This window comes from Primulina tabacum, chromosome 11, assembly GCF_025594145.1.
Source record: "Primulina tabacum isolate GXHZ01 chromosome 11, ASM2559414v2, whole genome shotgun sequence".
Classification (NCBI taxonomy): Eukaryota; Viridiplantae; Streptophyta; class Magnoliopsida; order Lamiales; family Gesneriaceae; genus Primulina; species Primulina tabacum.
The window spans coordinates 37,921,487-37,941,709 of NC_134560.1; the positions used below are offsets into that span (position 1 = coordinate 37,921,487).

At 33.2% G+C, this 20,223-nt stretch overlaps 2 protein-coding genes across 2 annotated transcripts; both read left to right on the forward strand.

The window, feature by feature from the left end:
- The first annotated feature begins 543 nt into the window (after positions 1–543).
- Positions 544–1,803, forward strand: LOC142519834 (F-box/kelch-repeat protein At3g06240-like). Its single transcript, XM_075622853.1, has one exon. It carries the CDS (start codon positions 544–546, stop codon positions 1,801–1,803), a length of 1,260 nt encoding a protein of 419 aa, XP_075478968.1.
- A 5,843-nt stretch (positions 1,804–7,646) lies between these two features.
- LOC142519835 (F-box/kelch-repeat protein At3g06240-like) lies at positions 7,647–8,924 on the forward strand. The gene has a single exon (XM_075622854.1). It carries the CDS (start codon positions 7,647–7,649, stop codon positions 8,922–8,924), a length of 1,278 nt encoding a protein of 425 aa, XP_075478969.1.
- Positions 8,925–20,223: the final 11,299 nt, after the last annotated feature.

A 20,223-nucleotide genomic window follows, 5' to 3' on the forward strand; every position in this document is an offset into this window, starting at 1 on the left:
ATATATAATAAAATAAATAAATAAATATGATCGAAACGACGTTAAAATTTACAAAATAAACTCCAGAAATGATTATTTATATATTCACAAATCATTAGCAATTTATAAAATATTGAAATTATAATAAAATTCCCTGAAATCTGGAACTCAAAAGACATAAAATACTTGAAAATAGATCACTAAAAAACATGAAAACACTTGAAGATGACAATTGAAAATTTTGCAGAGTTTTGCAAGAGTTTGTGCCGTTGAGTTGTTTTCTCCCTTTTCTACCGATACTCTTCTTTTTCTTCCTTCATTATTCCATGATTTTACCCATGATCCATTCCTATCTATAGGCATTTAGATTTATTCAAATCAATTTAAATTAACGATAGACTCTTATCCAATCTTTTCATCTTTCTCCTTGGGCTTTATCTAATTAAAATTTAGCTCTAATGAAGTGTTCTTCGACAATCATGCAAATAAATACTCTAGATACACAATCTTCCTGAACATCAGCTCGGAAAAAAAAAAGCTAGACAGCTTTCCGGATCACTAACAATGGCAGAAGAACCGCTATCGAAGGATTTGCTCATGGAAGTGTTAATACGTCTCCCGGTGAGATCCATAATAACATTCAAGTGTGTTTCCAAAACTTGGTGTGATTTGATCAAGAATCCTGTATTCATCCAGGGACACCAAAAACGTAAGGACAAAGAGAGGGTGCTGCTTGTCAAACAATACTCGTCACCACAAAATGGAGATGGTGAGGAGTTCTCCTTTTCCGACCTATCGATTCCAATTTCGGATGATTTCTACGGTCATCTGCATATGATAAGTCAAAATTTGCCACCAAAAAGTGGAGGAGGTGAAACTTTCTCTTCTCACGATCAGGAGTTCCCCGAACCAGAAGATTTGGTCTCACTCAATCTGTCGATTTCGATTCTGAATAGTTTGAATATTCCTTGGCACCGGCACTCAAACATCCCAATTCATGGCCCCTGCAATGGGATTGTTTGCATTACTTTTGAAAAAACTGTTTTCTTGTGTAATCCGGCATTGCGAGAATTCAAGCTGCTTCCCCCTCCGGGATTTCCTGAGGGTTATATCCCCTTTCCTTTCCAACATGGATTTGGGTTTGACCCAATTACTGGTGCTTACAAGGTTATCCAGATATCGGATATGAGACATGAGGTGCCAAAGCAAGCAGAATTCTGGCACCGTCCGAAGATGAATAGTTTAAGGATTGACTTATACAATTCAGCCTCCGACTCGTGGAAGCAAATTCATGGTGTAAAACTGCCTAATCTTAGTTATTTACCCGGTCATGAACTCTTGTATAATGGCGCGATACACTGGTCAATCATCGCTGCCGATAGTTTTCCATGCATTCTTTGTTTCGACGTGAGCACAGAGACTTTTCGACAGCTAGAGTTCCACGACAATTTCTGTCCATCTGAAAGGGACCTGAGGCTGATGGAGTTCAATGAAAGACTCGCGGTGGTTCGGTATTCATCAGACCAGTGGATAGAACCACGCAAGATCGAGATTTGGGTGATGACGGAATACGGGGAGAAAGGATCATGGACGAAACAGTTTGTTATCCCCCCTTATTGTGATATCTGCCCTTTTACGTTTTTGAAGAATGAGTTGGTTCTGGTTGAATCTGGCAATGGCCGGTCGGCATCTTGTGAACTCCATGAAAACCAGTTCAAGGGGTTTCAGTTCTACGGAGCTCATCGTTCCATGACCGCGGTTTTTTACAACGAGAGTTTGATTAGTTTGAATGAAATAATTGCAAGTGATCGCCGTGACGAGTGATTTGTTTTTGCTAGCTAGGATCTTGAAGATGGCCTGTTTGGTTTATCATGTTTTGGTTTGTTTCTGTTTGACTTGACGATTCCATTGGGATTTCTATTTAGCTCTTTCTTTCTTTTTTTCAATTTAGTTGTTTTTAATTATGTAAAAACACTGTACCTCTAGAGTTTACTTTTCAAAAAATAATACACAAATTCAATTTCAAAATATAATTTCAATAAAAGGTAGGTCTATTGTGAGACGATTTCATGAAATTTGTTCACATTTACAATAACAGTAATATTTTTGGCATAAAAATAATATTTTTCCATTGATGATCCAAATAGAAGATATATCTCACAAAATTAACTCATGAGATCATCTCACAAGATTTTTTGTGTACAATGAATGTATGTGTTTACGAAATATGGGTAAATAAAAAGCGGGGTAAATGGTTCCATGCACCGTATAGTCGATGTTATTCAACAATTGACCAATATAAACATAATATATTGATAAATAAAAATACTAATTCTATGAAGATATATAGATCAATCAAATAATGGTATATATTCTATAAAATAATTGCCGATAATTAGTTTTTAATTTAATTTTCCGAGTTAGATTGGATTTTATTCGATTGGAATGCTGATATTTAAAGCCGAAGGAAGAAAAACCAATATTTATAGGATTACGTTACGTAATACAAATCTATGGGAAAAAACTTATCATTACAGTTATATCTTATCTATAAAACCAGAGTAGATATCTTGTGAGATGGTCTCACAAGTATTTTTTCGTTAGACGAATACATGATTAATGTTTAAAGTGCATAAAAAGTAATATTTTTCATAAATCAGAATTTTTCTGATAATATTGTTTATTTGATGACGATAAAGATCTAAATTTATGATCATTATCAATATCAAATTGAATAAAAAAGTTTTAAATTTAAAAGTTACCGTGGCAACAGAAACTCTAATTGAGGTGGGAGAGTTGCAAGTGTAAATGGATGCATGCATGGTTTATCCCCACTTTAAAAACAAGAAGAAAGTGAGACTTAAAAGAAGAGATGTTTTAAACAAGTTAAATTTGATTTTGGCCAGTGTGGATGAAAATCTTTATATAAACTAGTAAAAGATGCACATGTGTTGCATGTGTTATTATTATTTTAAATTTGTTCAAATAATACTAAATAATTAACACGATATTATTTTCAATTTAAAATAATTTTTTGATTTAAAAAGAAAGATTTGTTTAGATTTTTTTCTATGTAAAATATGGAGTGAATTGGTAATGTTTTTAGTAAGATAAAAAGATAATTATGAAATTAAATATTTTAGTATCATTTAAGTAGTTACTTTAAGGGTATGACACTTCATAATATAGTATAGATTAGTGTTATTTTGTACGCAAGGTTTTTACATAAATTAGTGTGTTTCTGCATGTGTTGTTTTATCTTGTTATTTTTAAATTAATTATTTTCAAATTTTTTATTAAAAGTGATAGAATTTAAATTTTTTAAGAAATATATATATAAAGATATGATTGAATTTAAAAATATACAATAAATATAGGATTGAAGATTTTAAAAGAAAAGAAATTATAGAAAAAAATTAATCAATGAATTTATATACAGATACCATCAATGAAATTTTAATTAATTTTACATCAAATCAATTAAAAGCTAGTTAGTATAGTAAGTGGCTTCAACTTTAATTAAATATATTAATATAGTTAGATATATAAATCTATTTATTAAATACAAAAACTCATTTAAGACGACGATCTTACTGATCAATTTTGTGAGACAGCTATCCAACTCGACCAGACTAATGAAAATTGTTATTTTTTAATGTTAAAAATATTAATTTTCATTGCAGATATGAACTGAGTTGACAACTTCACCGTAAAATCGTCTAACATGAAACTACTCTTGTAGTGCCCAAATTAAGTACACGTATAACCCATGCATTTATTTAATTGTTAGATATTTTATTTAAGTTTAAAAGATTTTAATGATGCATGATTTATTTAAATTGCATTATTTTAATGTTTATGTGATGCACGTTCAAATGTTTTTCTCGAGTGTCATATTTCAGGCGATTATTCGAGGCGGGATCGAGGAATGGAGACCGGTGACGAGTTTGGCAATTTTTAAAATGTGCTATTTTATTTTAAGTTGAGGTTGGTGCATTTTAACCAATTTATTAAGTTGTTAGTATTTTAAAGCCTTATTTATGTATTTAGTGATTTTAGAATTTTAAAACTTTTAAAAAACTAGCACGAGTACATTTTATTTTAAATTAGAGGTTATTGTTTGATTACAATTTTAATTAATGGTTAATTTATTATTAAGCAAAACGTTAGTCCCTAATTATCACAAAACACACACACACGTTTTAATCACACACACACACACACTTTTTCACAAATTAGAAACACGTATAACACACACACACACAAGTTTCAATTCAGAATTTTATTATTTTGAGAGGAGAGAAACCTAGGGTTCTTCCCCAAAAGAGAGCAGCCGCCCCTCCCCTTCTTTTCCAGCACATTTTCGTTAGTTTTCTTCAAGGAATTCGGTGCCACGTTCGTCCCGGATCGTCTCTCGCATCCTTCTCGCGTCGAAATCGTCACATCGGTATTTCTAATCATGAAAGGCACATATATTCTGTTATTGATGCATCAATCTCGTCATATTATGCGTTGTGTTGTTATTTATGCGTAAAAATACATGTGTGATATGTAGAAGTTTGAGCAATTATGTCTGTATCACTTTTGAAACCATTTTTAGATCTAAGATTTTCGTTTTTGCTGTCTTTTCAAATACTGCGATTTTTCGGTAATGATTCTGAGAAAACTTTCAACACAAAAATGGTAGAACTTTTCGATATCTTCGATTTGACAGTAAATTTGAAATATTTTGATAAAAATTGAGTGAGTTGTGATGTTTTTCGTGGGACTGCTCAAACTACGTTTTTCGGAAAATTATGTATTGATGCGTTCTCGAGATTTTATTGTTGCAGGCTTCGTTGGGAATCGACGGGTGATCGTTGCTGCGTCTAGGTATGCTTAGTATGATGTTGGATTGTTATTTGATATGTCGCTTAGTGTCGATAGGCACTCAAATACACTAGAAGTCGTAGGAATCGACTTGGTGTCAATTGCCACGTTTTTTAATTGTATGTGTCGTAGGGTTGATGTCGTTGATTTGGGTGCTTGTACGAATTTAGTTCGATGTTATGGCATGCTTGGATGGGTCTCGGGGTGTCGGTTCATGGTCCGTACAATCGAGTCTAGAATGATAAGCATCGCATGTATTAAATTTTCGTGAGTTTCCGATTTGCATAGGTACACGGACCCTTTCACGGACCCTTAGACGGGGTTCGTGCCTTTATATCCTTCGAAGTATCTTTTTACCGAGTCTACACGTACCCCCACACGGACCAAGGCACGGGGTCCGTGCCTTCCCCCTTCTGCACGACATATTTTACCGAGTCTACACGGACCCGGAGCCGGACATGGGCACGGGGTCCGTGTCCCTTCTCCTCCCCGAGTATTTCTTTTGCGCACCTACACGGACCCAAGATGGGGTCCGTGTACTTCATAAATTTTGGGAAATTTTATTGTGTTTTGGAGTTTCATGTCTTGGGTTAGTACGATGATTAAAAAAGGTCAAGTCTCGAGGGAACTAGAATGTCACAAGTTATTTATTGAATTCGGTGGTGAGCACGTATAACTACGTCTAAGCTATGCAAGTTAAGTATCTAAAATTCATGTTAGTTTGTGCAGCAGCGGCCCCCAAATGAAATCCAACGAATCCTTCAACGCCAAGTAAGTATGTTGACGTGCAAGAAAATATTTTCAAGTTTTTGTGGTATGCTAAATGTCTTGTGACCAATGTATGCATGGGGTTGGAAAGCGTTAAATCATGAACGAGGACCAACCCACCCCGTTAAAGCATGAACGGGTTTAGATCAGGATTGGAAAGTGTTAAAGCATGAACATGGACCAATCCACCCGTTAAATCATGAACGGGGATCTCATGTATGTGGCAGTGGGTTCGCCCCTGTCATCCCAGTACTGTGGTTTAGTCTGTTCAGGCGATTTATGTTATGGGTCACTTGCTTTGAAACATGCCTCTACGCAAAATAATGAAGTTCATGTATGTGCAAGTATGCAAGCATGTTTATGAAAGTTTTCACTTTATGGCACGTCTAAGTTATGTACGTATGTTCATGTTCAGTGTAAGTTCAAGTTTCAAGTATGTATGTTCTATTTCAAAGCTGCATGTGGTTTTATTATGTATTATTCGTTATTCCCAGTTTATACGTGTTGAGTCTTTAGACTCACTAGACTTGATCGATGCAGGTGAGGATGTTTATGAGGAGGCTGGAGGTGGGGACCAAGGAGCAGGCTTGGACTGAGCGGGAGGCTAAGACCCGAGGACCGCCAAGTTTCAGTCCTATAAAAATGTTCAAATACTTTTGTCAAACTTTAAATTTCAAATATTTTGTTGCAACAACTTGTGAGACGTACAGTTTATCTCTTCTATCGAATTTTTGGAATGTTCACGTTTCAATTAAGAAAATTTTAAATTTTTCCTCAAATTTTTTAATAGCAAAAGTACGGTACGTTACAACTCTATCTTCAAACATAGTTACAATTTTTTGTCGACTTCATGATTCTATTTTATTCATAAACCAAGTTTGTTCTCTAACCTGTTTTTGGGTGAATATAAAAATGTTTTGTTTATAAATTCAATTTTGTTTTGAGTATCCTAAAGGAACTTTGTCATTAAATCCTTGTATAATTTTCCCAAAAAGAGGTGAAATTATGCTTGAAACAAAATCGCATGTTGAATACATTTTCTAAACAGTAAGAAAGAATCCAGTGCAAGAAAAATCAAGGATTTAGGTCAGATAAAAACTTTATTATATGTTTATTTAAAAAAAATACAAATTTAATCTCAATCTTAAATATTAAATTAATATTTTACTTGTGCGACGGAGAGTTATTTTATACAATTAATTATTAAAATTAGTAAACATTAACGTTTTAAAATTTATTAAAATTATTGATAAAATATAATAAATATATTTAAATTATTATTATAAAAAAATATTAAAACAAAATTTTTTATATCATATCTTGCGTCGTTGAATTGACTTATTTATCTTGATTGAATTAAAATATTATTAATAAAAAATAGACAAATATATCTAAAAATTCATATGTTATTTTGTTTATCAAAATTTTAAACAACAAATAAATATTTTTCAGAATTCCAAAATTTCGTCATTTATTAGATGAATAAATTTTGATTACAAATTTTATTTATTTGTTTGAACATATTAAAAAAATATTTATATTAAAATTCTAATCAGTTGATTGCTTTGTCGGTTAACATATAATATTTAAATTAACCACTCAACTAGAGTTCTATTTGATTTAAAACAAAATTTTTGTTTTATGAATTCACGAGTTAATTTTGTGAGATGTATCTTCTTTTGGATCACACATAAAAATATTATTTTTATGCCAAAAGTATTATTTATTATTATAAATATTAGTTTGGTCATATGAGATTATCTTACAAGAGTCCTACTATTATTTTAATTGGTACGAAACGTCGAAAAGTTATTGTATATTTGAATATTAAAAAAATTAGCAAAGAAAGTGTCTATTTTGTTTTATTGATTTTTTAAAAGATAAATTAACATAAACTTTTCTAAAAATTTGAAACTCACGAATTTTATCTCTATCAGAAGTCTTCTTTTAACAATCACGAACATATATATATGGAATATATATATATTCCATACGTAATCACTCACTTTTGAAAGCTGGTTTGCATAACAATGGCAGATCAAACGCTACCGAAGGATGTCCTCATCCAAGTGTTGATACGTCTACCGGCGAAATCTATAGTAAAATTCAGGTGCGTTTCAAAAACTTGGCGTGATTTGATCAAGAGTCCTATATTCATCCAAGAACACCAAAAACGTGAGAGAAAACAGAGGGTACTGCTTGTGAAACGATTTTTGCCACCAAAAACTAGAGATTATAAGGTAAGCTCCTCTCCGAAACACTGGACTTCAATCTTGAAAGATTTGGAAATCTCTTCCTACGGCCATTTGCATATCGTAAGTCACAGTTTGCCACCACAAAATGGACAAGGTGAAACATATTCTTTTCACGACCTGGAGTTCCCCGAATTATTGGTCTCACCCGATCTGTTGATTCCGATTCCGATTCTGATTCTGAATGCTTCGGACATCCCTTTGCACCGGCATTGGGACTTAAACATCTCAATTCACGGCCCCTGCAATGGCCTTATTTGCATTACTTTTGAAGAAACTGTTTTCTTGTGCAATCCGGCATTGCGAGAATACAAGATGATCCCCCCTCTGAGATTTCCATTGGGCTATATTTCCATTCCTTTACAACATGGATTTTGGTTTGAGCCAATTACTGGTGTTTACAAGGTTATTCGGATAACGAATATAAGTTATATGGCAGATGTGGTGCCCGGTGCAGAATTCTCATTCGTTTTCGGGGAGAGTCAGGTCAGGTTCGACTTGTACAATTCAGCCTCCAATTCCTGGAAACAAATAGATGCAAAAGTACCTGATATTAGTTATTTACCTGGTTATGATCTCTTTTATAATGGCACAATTCACTGGATCGCAATCAACGCTTCCTTTAGTTTTCCTTCCATTCTTTGCTTCGACGTGAGCGCAGAGACTTTTCGACTGTTATACTTCCCCTGCAATTTCAATCCTTGTGTAAGGAACCTGAGGCTGATGGAGTTCAATGAAAGACTCGCTGTGGTTCGGTATCCACACCCGCTGATAGAACCACACAAGACCGAGATTTGGGTGATGACGGAATACGGGGTGAAAGAATCATGGACAAAACAGTTTGTGATCGACCCTAATTGTGTTATCTGCCCTTTTACGTTTTTGAAGAATGAGTTGTTGCTGGTTGAATCTGGCCATGACCAGTCGGCATCTTGTGGACTCCATGAAAGCCACTTCAAGGGGTTTCAGTTCTACGGAGATTATAGTTCGATGACCGCGGTTTTCTACGAGGAGAGTTTGATCAGTTTGAATCAAATTATTGCAAGTGACCGCTGATATCAGTGATTTGTTTGTGCTAGGATCTTGAAGATGGCATGTTTGCTTATCTTGTTTTGGTTTCGTAACGCCCCGGATTCGACGACCGTCTCCACGTCTTACCAACGTGCTTATGTCCACACACACCTAGATAGGAAACGTTTTTATCCATCAAAATTTTGACTCAAGTCTATAAAACATTATAATTATAAATTATTGTAGTATCGATATATATTTGTTTATGAGTAAGTCTCTTGTGAGACGGCCTCACGAATTTTTATCTGGTAGACGGGTCAACCCTAGCGATATTCACAATAAAAAGTAACACTCTTAGCATAAAAAAGTAATTTTTTTCATGGATAACCCAAATAAGAAATATGTCTCACAAAATATGACCGTGACACCATCTCACACAAGTTTTTGCCTTTGTTTATGGTCTCAATATCTTATATCATTCATGTTCTCAACCAGTTAGACCGCGTCTCAAAAAGATTTTTCGTCAAATTACAGTTTCAATAAAGTACATGTTATGACATGTTGGTAAATAAATAAAAAATTAAAAACCGGATAAATGATGTTATTCAACAATTGACCAATCAATAAACTAAATACAAAATTCCATAAACAGATCATTCAAATTAAATAATGGCAAATATTTACAATAATGTGCTCTAATCGATTTTTTTTTTTCAATTTAGTTTGCCATTTCCTTGGATTTTATTCGGTTGGAGTGCTGATATTTAAAACCGAAGGAAGAAAAATCCATATTTTTAATGATCACAAAACTCTTCTTATTATATCATCTCACGAAAACATTTTGTAAAACGGATATTTGATTCTACTCGACTTGTAAAAAAATATTACTTTAATTTCATTTCAACAGTACTACTTTTTACTACTTATGTGGATTGGGTCACAAGATAGAGTAGGTCTCTTGAGACGGTTTCACGAATCTTTATCTGTGAGACGGGTCAACCCTACCGATATTCACAGTAAAAAGTAATACTCTTAGCATAAAAAATATATTTTTTCATCGATGACCCAAATAGGATATCTGTCTCATAAAATACGACTCGTGAGACCGTCTCACACAAGTTTTTGCCCACAAGATAACTACTCTTATTAGATTATGAAAAATAATATAATCTTTACGGATATACCTTAATCATGCAATTATTTATTTGATAACGATAGTGATCTATATTTATGATCATTATCAATGCCAAGTTTTGAAAAATGTGTGTGTGTATAATATTATAGGTATATATGTTTTTACAAAAATCGTATTTTTAAACTTTTAATTGATTAATAAGTAATTGTCGTGCCACCAGAAACTTTGATTGACGTGGGAGAGTTTAAGAACATAAATGATTTACGTCAAACTTAAATATTGAACTGCGAAATAATCATAATTGTAAATAATCGCGCCTTCTGATAGCTTTGTTGGTTACCATATTGGCAAAAAGATTTCATTGTAGGATTTCGGTGGCATTTACAATTACAAGAAAAAAAGGACGTAAAATTTTAAAGGTGAGTTTATGCTACACCGAAAATAGATATCTTGTCATTTATAACTTTAACGACGTTTAACTTCACGGCGTGCACATGTGCGTTGTCGATAGATTTTCGCGTGCAATTTTTTTGTAGTGTTATTTTGCCTTGCATGCTTCATTATTGCCTCCAAGTACGAAGAAATTCGATGCCCAAGCTAGATCGCGGAGCTTTCACTTTATTATTCCTGCAACATAAACAACTACCTGTTTCCGAATGCCTCGGATTATTTGACTGTTCGCGGAGTTCCGAAATGTCGTCTCCCACCATCGGTCACCACCTCTGAGACCATGGCTGTGGGAGCGTAGTCTTCCTGACAGATTATGCCATCTCCCTTAGTTATCCCAAGGTCATGGATGTTGGGAATGACCTCCCCTTTCAGTGCTCTGATGACAAAAGAAGACAACTGTGGGGTGGAGCCGGCGGCGAGTCGAGGCAGTGGAGGGGGAGGGAGAGTAGGGATCAACGGTCAAATTTTTCAAGGGTAACTAGATATCTTTAAACACGATAAGCATGCCGATCAACATTCTGTTTTCGTTTTGCTATTTGTAATTGTTGTTGTTGTTTTTTTTTTTTTTTAGTGAAGCTTTCTAAAATATTGAATGAACATATTTAATTTTGATTTGGACGTAAATAATCAGGAATATCAAATTGGAAGTTGAAAGTGAGTAATAATATATGAATTAGTATTTCAATAATTTTTAATTTCTATTGGAAAATGTATTAATACATATTTGAAATTAGATTATGTTAAAACGTAAACTTACAATTGGCCTTTAGGAACTACATATGAATATGGTAGTAATTTATTTAATTTAAAAAATTAAAATAAATTAATAAATGATATTAAAAAAATAATCTGAACCTAGCACTAGGGATGGAAATAGCTCGGGTTTAAACCCGACCTCAGATTAAACCTAACCTGACGAGCAGGGTTTAAACATGCCTGTCCCACCACTATGTATTACATATAAATTAATATATAAGTATACATATACATGTGTGTGCATATGTGAGAACCCAAATTTTTGGACATGCAATTAATTAAATATAGACATATATAAGACTTTATTTTCGATTTATAATAAATTCGAAAATATTAAATAATACATGGTATTGGAGATTCCAAGCCAATAAATACATGAAATTCAAATTCCAGTGCAAATCATGTATTAATTTCGAAATAAGGCTGGACATCAATCAAATTGGAAGGAAATATTACGTATAAGGCAGCTTTTCTCAACAAGAGAGCATATCAATATTTATGGAAGGAGCATCTCCAAATTTTGGAAAGAGTATCAATCGAATTATGGTAAGATTTTCATCTCACCCCTATAAATAAGAAGACACTCTCATTCAAAATTCACCCCTCATTCTAGCAAGCAAATTTCGAAATTTTGCTCTTCAATTTTCGAAATTCCTCCCAAAAATTCTGCACGAGTCGTCAAAATTTTTTCGACGTTCAGAAATTCGTTTCTCTTTCTCGAGTAATCAGAATCCGATCTCCACTATTCAGAATATGTTTCGTTATGTTTCGCATAACATATCCTAATTTCAGCAAAATCCAACGGTTAATTTTTCGTTTATAGCCTTTGAAAGAAAACTGCTCAGATTTTAGGTGGGAATTCAGCATACCTACGATTTTTCTGTATGAACAGGCCTAAACGACTACCAAACCCGATCTTCACCGTTCATAATATATTTAATGTACTTGTGAATGTACTGTAAAATTTTGAGTCCGATCCAACAGTGAAATAAGGCACAGTGAATTTTTCAAGACGGCTGATTTTTCGGTAGATGTGATGCTGCGTTTTCGAGGGATTGGTTGCATGATTCTTCTATAGTTTCAGAGTTCTTCACGTTTTCTTCCAGTCTAAGGTAAGTGGGCTTGTTTTAAAGATTAAACTTTCGTTTATGCATATTTATTTCGTTTTTTTGAAAATACGGTCGAGTACGTTCTTCTTCTACTCCGTTCTTGTGTTGGTTGTCATACGGTTTTGGGCACTTTGAGGATTCGACTGTATATGGGTGGGAATCCCAACCATGACGTTCCCTTACGCGGTGGGGGACATAACCGCTATACGGCCTCGTCCCCTTAGAGGAGTAAAAATTAGGGACTGATATCAGTAAGCTATAGAAAGTGGATGAATCTCAGTGCTGGTAAATGTTATGCATGTGATATGAATGATGTTATGTAAGTGCAAGTCATGTGATTTTCGAAATTATGCATGTTATATTGTGCTCGAACGGCCCCCACTTGCTTAGTATTTCCCAAAATACTCACCCCTCTTACAACCCTTCCCAGATAAGCTTGAGGAAGAAATTGAAGAGAAAGAATCTGAGCAGTTCTGGGGATGATGAATGCTCAAGGAATTAGATTAAGTTTAAAGTTCAGTATTGTCATTCAGATTTACGTTTCTGCATTTATTTCTGTCGTCTTTTTGAGATTCCGGTTTTGTAAAGACAATGTTATTTAATTGAAATTATGATATATAAACTGGTTTTTTGTTTATACTGTACTACGAGCCTTGTTGTTTTCAATTGTGTGGTTGTAAAACAACGCCGGTGTCAACTAACTCCGGTCTCGGGGCGTGACAATATATATATATATATATATATATATATATATAAATATATATATATATCATTAAGAATTTATTTATATTTTTATTTATTGACTAATGTATACTTCAATTCTTAATTTTAACTCATAATATTTTAGAATTGACATAATTTTATTTTATAATAATGTGTTTAATATAATTATAGAATATAATTAATAGATTTTAATTTACGATAATATTTTTTTTTCCCTGAATATTATTAATATAAAATTGAAAAGTAATTTACTGATTTATTAATTTTTAAACTTTTTTAATAGTATATTGATGAAAATTCAGAATTTATTTAATTTCAAACGGATCAACGGGTCCGACCTATCAGGTTTTGAGTCGCGTGCGAGGTGGGTCCTAAGTTCGGCTAAGCTCGCCCCAACCCGCTCTGTTGTCATCTCTGAGTAGAATTTTTTTGATGTACTTCAAATATTAAATGAAATAATAGATAAATAAATATCGAAGTAAACATGCGTGAAGTAAAAATGTAACTTTTTATTGGAGTGATGCAGAGAAATATATTAATATTGGAAGTATGAAAATCCATACCTGAAATCAGTTTAATATTGTTCCCGACCAGAATGGATTCCTTCAAGTAGCATGCCCTCTGAGAACTCGAGCTTTCAATTAATTTTTTTTTTGGGGGTTTATAAAATTATCTAATATCAGATTTGTCTCGTTGGTTTATTTATTTTAGTTATATTAAAACGATCAAAGTAAAAAGTTAAAATACTATAGAAGAATTTTGAAATTTTAAAAATCTATAATAATCCAGATAAATATAATTGATTTAACTAAGGTCATCGGGGGCTGATCTAGGATTTAGGCTCTATGGAGCCGTTTACAAAAGACTTACAAATGATCAAAAGAGAAAAAACAAATATTTCACCGATTATATTCAACTAAGCCTTGTATGTATGTTTTAACAAAAAAAATTAGCTAAAAGAATTCGACATTCCTTCAAAATTTTAAAGTCTTCAATGATAGCATCAATTCAAATATTTTTATCAATTTCTCTTTCAATAAATATCACCAATGCACCCGAGAGAAAATCATCATCAATTTTGCTTCGAAGCCTAGTTTTGATGATATTCATAGCGGAGAATTATTGCATTATACTCTGTACGTAGTAGCTGTAGAAACTATAAGAGTAATCACAAGAATAAATTTGTTATAGATTTCGTTTTTATGAATAAAATTTACATCTCACACAAATAAATAAAATCTAATTAGTTTAATCAATACAACATTACAATTGCTAAAAACTAAAATTAAATCGATGATGGTTGTGCAAGGTGTGCTTTTTGCACTCTTTTTTGACTTACAATAACTCTTCTTAGTCTTAGGAATATTCACTTGCATATAGAAAATTACAAGTAAATACTACATACATAATAAAAACAAAAAACAAAAAAAATTGGCAAAACACAAACATTGTCAAGAAAAATCATAATAAAAAATTTCCTCCATTACATAAATAAAGATAAATAACAACATTTATCAGGCTACATATATGATAAGTAATATCAGAAGCTAATTGCATAATAGGGCTCATCTGTAAACTAGAAGTGATTTGATTATACAGTTAGTCCAAGCCTCCGAGATAGGACAAGAAACATTCTTATTCATTTCAACTGATAACTTTCTTCCAAAAAATGATAACACGACACATCTTTCAATTCAAGATTTCATATATCGTCAACCAAATATTTCTAATAAAAACAAGCTGGAAATGACTGAAAAACAACTTAATAAATATTTTTATTAAAATTTAAAGGAATATGCTCACCCGATTTTTTCTTGATTTTTCGCTTAATCTGCTTTTTGAAAGAGTAATTTTTCACGACGAATTGCAATTGGCCAATAATCAAGCTCACTTTCCCCTTTCTCTTTATTTATTATTTATTTATCGTTTTTATTTTATATTATTTTAAAGGACAAATTTGATTAAAAAAAGAAAGAGAGAAGGGAAATAAAATTGGGAATGATAGGATTTGAAGTCGGATATAACAAATTTCAAAATAGTTGGTCTCTTGTGAGACGGTCTCACGAATCTTTATCCGATAGACGGGTTAACCCTATTGATATTCACAATAAAAATTAATACTCTTAGCATAAAATATAATATTTTTTCATGGATGACTCAAATAAGAGATCTCTCACAAAATACGACCCGTGAGACCGTCTCACACGAGCTTTTGTCCTCCCAAAAATTATATATGCCACTAAGAAACATGCTCTATTATTTGGAGGCCATTTAATCATATATTTTTTAAAAAATTATATATATATATGGATCGGCCCCGGAAGGTCATGCTTATTACACAATAATGGGATAAAGTTTGTAAGATATCGATTTTGAAATATCTTGATTTAACTAAGGTCATGCATGTGAAAGGAATGATGATTTTTGATTAAATTCATATTACTGACACACAACATAACCCTAATGGATTTGAAATATCTCCATTTCAGATGCTGTGTCTAAATTATGAAATTAATAGTTTCTGTCAGAGTTTTGATAGGAAAAGTTTTTAGAAGTGTGTATAATTTTATGAAAAGTTATACAAATTTTAGATAGATTTAAAATGGGAAAGTTATATCCTTGGCCATGCAATTTGTAATTTTTTCACCGATGATCATGTTAATAATAAATTTGTATTTTTAGTCATATAATTTATATTTATTTTTTATTTTTGATCATGTCATGGTGAATTTGTATTTTTAATACTGTAATTTCACTTAGGGTCCTTCCTATCTTGATTGGAGCTCATCTTGTTTGTAGTTTTTTTAAAAAAAAACAAGTTTTTTTTTTTTGAGACAAAAAAAACAAGTTATATGATAAAAAAAAATGAAAACAGTATACACGTTACAGGACTAAAAATAAAAAGTCATCATAACAAGACCATAAAAAAAATATGCAAGTTACAATACAAAAATTACAAATATAGAGAAAAATGCAAATTATATGACAAAAAATGTGATTTTCCTCATTGAAAATTATAATTATCGAAAGAAAAAAGAGTAACACTTACGTATTAATTAAACATGCTTATATGGCCAGCTTCTTTTTAACAATTAATCATTAAACTTCAAAATTGGCAATATTTCAAGTATATATAGGCTAAATATCAGTTGATCAGAAGACATCGCTGCTCCTAATATTACTCGCAAAACTCGAACTCAAGACTTTACCCGAGAAAATCGAGCTTAAACATAAAATCGTATAATACTTTGGGGAAAAAGGATGAAATCAGCGATATATGAGGATGGAGGGAAGAGTAGAATGTGGATTGAGAAGAGATAAACAACCAAGAAAGAAATGTTTGATTTGGACTAAACCAACGTACAATACGTGAGAAATTTTGTCTTGTAATAATTTATAAAATACTGAAATGTTATCGTGAACACAAACCAGTCCATTTTATTTAATCAATTCTTATGCAAATATTCTCTTATTCACTGACATATTCTCTTTTGCTACTTAATGAGCCTGACCCCTTAGTTCCTGTGATTCACGTTGATGACAAATTCAAATTTTGATTTATATTGTTTGATTCAAATTTTTTTGTTTCTTGACAAGTTGTTATTTTATTCTTTTACCTATAAATATGTAATACATCTTGTGTCACATGGTAAAAATTAGAGATTTAAAATGAATTTATAATGAGTTACAATGGATTTTTATAGCAACTTGAGTTAATCATTTTTGTAAAGCGATGACGAATACGAAGTAGAAGGAGTCATCTCTAGATTCTCGACGCTGGTGTATCTAGGGGTCATGTGATACCCTTGTCACACATCTGAAAATGAAAGATTTAAAATGAGTTTATAATGGCTTACAATGGACTTCTATAGCAACTTGGGTTAATCATTTTTCGTAAAGCGAGGACGAATACGAAGTAGTTGCTATAGGGGCCCATTGTGCAGTCACGCAGCCGCGGGCCCGGGCTCGGGGCGTGACAGAATGGTATCAGAGCCGGTCACCGGCATGGAACACCGAGAAATAAGTGCTATGCGGGGCAAAGTGCTACGTGCATGGGAGCCACCTCTTGAACCTGCAGGGCAAAGTGCTACATGACGGGAGCCACCTCTTGAACCTGTAGGAGCCACCTCTAGATTCTCGGTGCTGGTGGATCGAGGGATCAGGCCGCGACGAGGACGTCGCGTTCTGAAGGAGGGGTGATTGTGATACCCTTGTCCCACATCTGAAAAATGAAAGATTTAGAATGAGTTTATAATGGCTTACAATGGACTTCTATAGCAACTTGGGTTAATCGTTTTCGTAAAGCGAGGACGAATACGAAGTAGTTGCTATAGGAGCCCATTGTGCAGTCACGCAGCCGCGGGCCCGGGCTCGGGACGTGACAGAATGGTATCAGAGCCGGTCACCGGCATGGAACACCGAGAAATAAGTGCTATGCGGGGCAAAGTGCTACGTGCATGGGAGCCACCTCTTGAACCTGCGGGGCAAAGTGCTACATGACGGGAGCCACCTCTTGAACCTGTAGGAGCCACCTCTAGATTCTCGGTGCTGGTGGATCGAGGGATCAGGCCGCGACGAGGACGTCGCGTTCTGAAGGAGAGGTGATTGTGATACCCTTGTCCCACATCTGAAAAATGAAAGATTTAGAATGAGTTTATAATGGCTTACAATGGACTTCTATAGCAACTTGAGTTAATCGTTTTCGTAAAGCGAGGACGAATACGAAGTAGTTGCTATAGGAGCCCATTGTGCAGTCACGCAGCCGCGGGCCCGGGCTCGGGGCGTGACAGGTCAGGCGACGAGGACGTCGCGTCATGAATGATGAGTGATTGTGATACCTTTTGTCTCACATGGTAAAAATTAAATTTAATTTAAAATGAGTTATAATTGGTTACAATAGACTTTTATAGTAATTTGGGCTAATCATTTTCGTAAAGCGAAGACAAATACGAAGTAGTTTCTATAAGGATTCATTGTGCAGTCACGCAGGCGCAAGCTCAGGATTTGACAAAATAATTTTTATTGATAAAAATATAGATACATGTTATTTTGTTTGTCCAATGATGCAAGGATACAATGTTATTTTATTTTAGGCAGAAGAAATTTAATTACCAAGGAACATCGTAAATCTGAGTTACCAAGGAACACCTTTACGAAAGTGACGATGTGTTATTGAATATGTAGATGTTGATGTTCTTGTTTAAATGTGTTGTATACTCTCGTAATCTATGTTATATTATTAAGTGTGAGACCCTTAGAGTAAATATTTTAAAAGATATCAAAATATTTAATTCCATAATTACTCTTTTTACCTTACTAAAAACCTCATCAAGTCACATCATATTTTACATAAGAAAAAATCTAAATAAAATCAACTCTTCTAAATAATAGAAAATAATTTTGTGTTAATTGTTTAATATTATTTGATTAAATTAAAAATAATAATAACACATATAACGTGTGTATATTAATATCAACTATCGGCAAGACTATTGTATTTCCGTGGAGCTTCTCCTCATAGGTGAAAAAGCTTAATTTTATCATTCCCAAATATAAACAAATTTTACTTTCATTTAAGAAAAGTATTTTTTTTTCCTGGATCTCCAAGGAAATATGTGAGAAATCGCATTCCAGCAGTCGCTAGCATTTAGCAGAAGTAGCAGAAGTTAAAAATTCCAGAAGCTAGCATTTCCAGCAGAAGCTAATATTTCAGAAGATGATATTTTTCTAGTAGACAGAATCCAGCAGCAGAAGAGTTCAGTAGCGCGAGATTGCAGCAGACAGCTACTGATTCTGCTTATGACTTGTAACTGAAGCATTTATCATGGAATAAAGGCTTGTAATGACACATAATGACAGATTATGGCCATTAATGGGATGCTAACAGTCAGATTTTGGCCTACCCTCAAGTCTCTGAATTTGTGTTACACAAATCTTGAGATTATTACTTAAATTTTCGAGCTAAGAGAGTGCCTTGTTCGAGCTGTAAAATCCAGTAGCGAGAGCAACCAGATTTCCAATAGACTTCAACCGAAACTCTAGCAAATTACTGTAAGTGGGCTTATATATAAATATCTTGAAATCAGTTTGATAATTCTGTTTTAAAGCACAGTTTCTGTATGTTTAATTTCTGATATATGATTTTGAAGCACTGAAACTCCCCAGTGAACTAATGGTAGGAATATATATTCTGAACATTTCTGAATTCTGATTCTGATTCTGGCCTCACCCCTTAGAGGAGAGAACATATAGGGGACTGATATCAGTTTAGTCATGAAATTCACTAACGTGCTCAGTGCTTACTAATTCTGATTTCTGTTCTGAAACCCTGTGATTTCTGAATTCTGATTTCTGTTCTGAAAATAAGAGTTTTCTATATATTCTTGTATTACTGTTTCTGTTGAAAATGATTTCGAAAACTGGGAGTTATTCCCGCCCCTGCTTACTGAGTGACAACCATATCACTCACCCACCAAACTCATCTCAGATAAGAACGAGGAAGAAAAGTTAGAAGAAGAAAAGCAGATTCAATTCTGGGGCTGGTGAAGAAGACCGTTGTTTATCACTTATAGTTTATATTTATTTCTCTGCATTTGTTAAGACGTTGTTATAGTTGGTTTTATATTTTCGCTGTAAAACATTTGGCATTGAGTTTGTATCAGACATTGAAATATTCGGTATTTATGAATAAAAAGACTGGTTTCTGAATTCTGTACTTCTGAGACTTGTTGTTTTCGAATATAAATTTGAGAGCAACGCCGATGTCAACTAACCCCATCCCGGGGCATGACAAAATATCATATTGACACTTGACAGAAAAGAAGTACAAAAAAATTATTAAAATAAACACAACAATTTATTATTACTTTTAATAGATATATATAACTATTATGTATATTTGTAGCTTTTTTATTTTTTTTATAAATTTTTATTTTTTATTTTAGTTTTTTTAGATGTAACGCTAAATTATATAGTGTTATATCAACGATCTCTTCGATAAATGATTAAAATCACCGAAAATTTCAATTCAATAAATGATCAAAATTATAACATATTCGCTCAAAATCAATATACTCCCTTCCTATAAAAACTAGTCTTCATTTTTCTCTACCATATTCCACACATCTTTTGCCAATCTTTTCAAAATCCCACGGAGAGACGCAGAAGAATT